Source organism: Tamandua tetradactyla, chromosome 2 (assembly GCF_023851605.1).
Source record: "Tamandua tetradactyla isolate mTamTet1 chromosome 2, mTamTet1.pri, whole genome shotgun sequence".
Classification (NCBI taxonomy): domain Eukaryota; kingdom Metazoa; phylum Chordata; class Mammalia; order Pilosa; family Myrmecophagidae; genus Tamandua; species Tamandua tetradactyla.
This window is the reverse complement of record NC_135328.1, coordinates 201,560,487-201,565,285: the sequence shown is the minus strand read 5'-3', so window position 1 is coordinate 201,565,285 and position 4,799 is coordinate 201,560,487. Positions and strand designations below refer to the sequence as shown.

Below are 4,799 nucleotides of genomic sequence, written 5' to 3'. Positions count from 1 at the left end.
TGGATTCTCGACTTTAAGGCCTATTTTGATCTATACAGCTTAAGTGAACAGGAGGTAGGGTCTGCAGGTACCTTCACTGGGAAGTAGTTCTCCACTATACCTGCTGAGATCGTGGTGGGGGAGGGGGTGCTGATCTGCCTCAGCAGATTTTTCAATGTGGTCTCTTCCTGATAAATTAGTCATTTTAACATTCAAATAACAGAATTGCTCATTGGTAGAAGTGCCTTTGGGGACTGAGCCTTAGACTTTTATTCATATATTTACTTAACAAATCTTTATTGAGCTCCAAGAATGTGCTAGATATTGTTCTAGGTATTGAGGCTGTAAATAGTGAACAAGATGGGCCAACGTCTTTGCCCCCAAAGTACCTTTAAAAAAAAAAAAAAAAAAAATATATATATATATATATATATATACACACACATATATGGGGGACAAGACAGAAAATATGTAAACAAAATAGATAATGCCTACTTACTAAAAAGAAAGCAGGGTAGGACAGAATGAGGAGAGAGAAGGTGCTTGCTGTTTTAGGAAGGCTGGCCAGAAAGGGCTTGTCTGAAGAAGTGACATTTGAGTCACCTCTTCACCACTTTAGCTTTAACATACAGACCAGTCTATAACTAAGAAGTGTCTGTATTCAGTGTGGCTGCAGCTTAGAAGTGAAGGATGTGGAAGGGAGAGGACTGACCCACGGAATGAGTCTAGAGAAGGGAGTAGTGAACAAATCATAAAGGGCTTTGTGACCACAGTAGCTAGTTTGGGCTTTATCTGGAGGACAATAGGTTGCCACTGAAGGGTTTTAAATTGGGAGTGACAGGATCAAGACAATAATTTCAGAAAAATTATTCTGGATATAGGGTGGAGACATCAACCCTAAAGGCAGGGAAAATAGTTAATAGGTTGTTGCAATGATTCACACAATAATTCAACTGCCTAAATTAATGAGGTAATGAGGCTACAGGTAAGTGATTCACAATTAAAAAGAGAAGCAAAAGGCAAGATTTGGTGGATGACTGGTTGTGAAGTGTGAAGAAGAATGTTAGCAAGGATAAAAGTCAACAGTCACTATACTCAAGGAAAGAAACAGTCATCAACTGAGACAGGGAAGATTTGGGGAAGAGCTTTTTTTGAGTTTTTTGTTCTTTTTGGGGGGTGGGGGGTGGGCAGTGGCATAGATCAGAAGTTCAGTTCATAGTTATGTTAATTCTGTGATGTCTATCAGGCGCCCAAGTGGAAATGTGGAGGAGGCAGTTGCCTCTACAATTCTCAAGTTCAACAGAGAAGTCTGAGCTGGTGATATTTGGAAGTCGTCAGCATATAGTTACTGTTTAAAGCCATGAGGGTACACAAGCACACACTTTCTGGTGTGATATATGCCGTGAAGAAAAAGCAGGAAAAGGTGAGAATGCTTGTGCGGGGGCAGGTGAGGTGTTCATTAAAGGCCTTTCCGATAGACACGTTTTTTTCTTTTCTCGGAAAAGGAAGAAGAGAAAGTCGCTCAGTGAAAATCTGGCACCATGCATTCAATCCTGGAGACCCCTACAGCTGAAGTGAAGGCGCTGAGGAGGCTCAGTTGGGCGAGGGGGGCGGAGGCCATGAGCTCCAAAGCCTGGAGGCCCATTGTTCCTCCTCGTCACAGCCCTAGGCCCCCACACGCAGCCCGAGGGCCACGGCTGTCATCAGCTTCCTGCTCTTTAGCGTGGTTACGGAAAAGCTGAAACCGAAACTGGACATTTAGCGCTTCTTAAAAGAGAGTTGTGCGCAGACTGAGGGAATGCCCAGGAAACTGGACTGGGATGCGGATTTCAACTATTAATACCTAGTTCAACTACTGTACAGTCAGTCTTAATCACCGGTAAACTCTTAAAACCAACACATTCACTTTTATAATTACAAGGGAGGCCACAGGCTTGCCATCTGCGCACGAGCCGCCTCACCAGCGTCACTCAGGAGTAACCACCTTTCTCTTTAATCGCTCCCTGGAGCCTCAGGGCGGGAGGCCCCTTCCACTACGGGTCGACGGATGGGTCACGTCACGATACGCGAACGAGGCTGATCACGCGCCACAAAAGGATTCACATAGTGAGGCGGATCGACGACTCTCCCTTTTGCTCCTATTGGCTGCGGTTGCAAAGCTCGTCTCCTCACTGGCTATTAGGAGGCTCGGAGACCGCCTGGAGGGCGCCTTCTGGGCGCGCGTGCGCACGCGTGGCGGGCCCTCACCACACTGAGCAGGCGCGGCCTCATGTCTTGGGAGGGGGCGGGTGAAGGCGGTGCGCGTTGCGTCCCGGCGCTCGGCTTACCCTCTGCCAGTCCCGCCCTCCGTCGCGGCGGCGCGGTGCACCTTGGGATAGGGAGCGATCTCTGAGCGAGGCAGCAAGATGGACGCGGGCTTCTTCCGCGTAAGTAGAAGTGGGGGATCTGGGGTGAGCTGAGAAGCCTGTCGTTGAGGCCTAAACCTGGGACTGGGTGGTCAGGGAGGGGAGGTTTCGAGGATCCCGAGGACTCCTTGTTTCCGCAGTCGCTTCTCCCTGGCCTGCGGCGAAGACCCGTGCGCCCCTGCGCAGTCTCCTCCTCCGGGATCGTCCCCCCCCCCCCACTACGCGGCGGCGACGGTCGCCGGAAAATGGCGGCGGGAATGGGTCGGCGCGGTATCTCGCCGCTTGCTAGTCCAGGGCCTGCAGGCCAAGCGCCGCGCGCACTGCCGGGTCCTGGGGCCTAGCGGAGCCGCGAGGAGGAAGTCCCTAGGGGGAGGCCGGGGAAAGCGTGGAGGTGACTGGCGGCGAGGGTAGTGGAGAGTACGGTTTCGGCAGATCGCCCCAGGAGATCGTCTTAGATGGAAGAGGGCGAGACAGCGTTTAGCGGTTTCTCTTTGGAAAGCGGGCTTCCCTGCCTGAGTTTTTCACCGTCCTTTCCCCTAGTTCTGAGCTTTCGCTAAGGTGCCGGGTCAGAGTTCGCGCACCTCCCACCGGATGTGTTATCCCTTCAAGGAGGGGAGCTCAGATGATAATGTAGTCAGAACGTTTGAATCTAGAAATTTTGAGGGCAGAGAGTGCCATAGAAAGGTGTGCTTGTGTGTGGAGATAGGGTCGTGGAGTGAAATTACTCCCCCATCTCTAGCCTCATTTGTTATACTGTTGGAGTTCGCGAGAGAAAAGGTGATTCTTAACCTAGGTTCTATTGAGCCTGCGCGCCCTTCGCTTGCGGGCGGGAAGTTTACCTCGTCGTATTTGATCCCCGGGGCCCAGACTTTATCAAGCTCTTGGTGAATCCCGTTTGCCCCATATTCCACTCATGCAGGAAAATTAACACCCGGTCTAGATCTAGATGGGTGGGAAGTGTCGTTAATAGGACTGTAGTTGAGCACCAATGATCGCATCAGTTCCCATGCTCTTAGGGGAGAAAAACCAATAGAGACAATTGGTCTATGCCAAAAATCTACACATTATGTAATGTAGTTTGGTTCTCTGCACTTTGTGGAGCTTATAATTTGTAGTTTGTACGTTTCTATTTTAAGAAAAAAAATCAGAAGACGGGAAGGCCAGGACTTTGTAAAGATTAATCTCTTGACACTTAAAACTGGGCATCAGAAGTTGCAGTAGTATTCCAAGTATTTAACTTACAACAACCAGTTACTTAACTGTCCATGCTTTATGCAAACCCTAGTTATTTTGGGGGTTATGGCTTCAAATGGAGAGCCTATCAAATTTTCACGTCTGGTGAGTGTCCATTTTGTAATTTCTGGCAAAATATTTTCTAATAAATCATCAGTATTTTCTGTCATGCACAAATATTTTGAACAAAAATAAAAGCCTTTTCTTTTGGTTATGGCAAGTGTTTCCTATGGAAAGATGTTCCAATAGGAACAAAAGCAAGGTGTTTGATGTATAAATTCAAAAGTGAAGTTTGTTTTTGGTGTTGGTAAGAAAAAGTGCAGTTTTTTTTAATATAGTGACAACAATTCCTAAGAGTATCTGACCAGAATGAGCTCTGAGTTAAAAGATTTTAGGGCAGTTAATCTTTTTAGTAAACTGCCAGCTAGATAATGAACTATTTCAGTTGAGATACAGAATTGATAGCTTCCATTTACTGAACTTTCTGTCATATGTCAGGAACTTTACATAAATAATTTCTAATAAACACAAGAACCCTGCAAGATGGAGTTCATTACTCCTATCTTAGCAGGTGAGGAAACAAACTCAGAGAAGTTAAGTAACTTGCTTGAGGTCCTAAAGCTAAGTTGTGGCAGAAGCTCCAAGTTCTTTACTTACCTAAGTAGAAGTTTTCTTGATCATTTTCCAAGGGACAGTGGCCAACTCAGTGATACAATCAGTAGATTTCATATCAGACAACCAGTTAACTTCCATGTTGAATTGGGCCAGTAGGAATGGCTAAAAATACAAAGACTACTGATCTCTTGGTGGTCTGATGTAGTTATAAGCTCTCATTTTTCCAAGTTCTTTGCTGAAATTGAGTTTATTAAAGTAACCTGTATTTTTCATACATTCTATGTTCTTAAAGTGGTGGAAAACTGACAACACAATCCTAGAGTGTATTTTCCTTTCTCCCATTTATATGCATTGCCGTAATAATTTTCAGGCATTCCACTGGCTTTCAAAGAAGATGAAATTCAATAATCTTGCTTGAAACGTATATTAAAAAGCAGAGTAAATGTACCACACTGGGTTCTAGTTAAGCAAAAAAAATAACTTTAATGTTCATATGAGTGAAAAATGTGTGAAAGGATACATATCAAACCTAATATTAGTTATGGGAAAGTTAACTATCCTGCGTAC

General features: G+C 45.7%; 1 protein-coding gene across 10 annotated transcripts in view; it reads left to right on the top strand.

Annotated features, from left to right (window-relative positions):
• The first annotated feature begins 757 nt into the window (after nt 1–757).
• The window catches only part of SRRM1 (serine and arginine repetitive matrix 1), a 35,120-nt gene continuing 31,078 nt past the window's right edge, over nt 758–4,799 (top strand). For 2 of the 10 annotated variants that reach the window (XM_077150795.1, XM_077150797.1), the window contains exon 1: nt 2,661–3,722. In XM_077150795.1, coding sequence (XP_077006910.1) covers nt 3,657–3,722 — 66 coding nt within the window. In that variant the 5' untranslated portion in view covers nt 2,661–3,656. Of the gene's footprint in view, nt 965–1,225; nt 1,403–1,484; nt 2,406–2,660; nt 3,723–4,799 lie in introns of those variants that run through there. The other 8 variants (XM_077150796.1, XM_077150794.1, XM_077150800.1 and 5 more) reach the window with 6 other exon arrangements.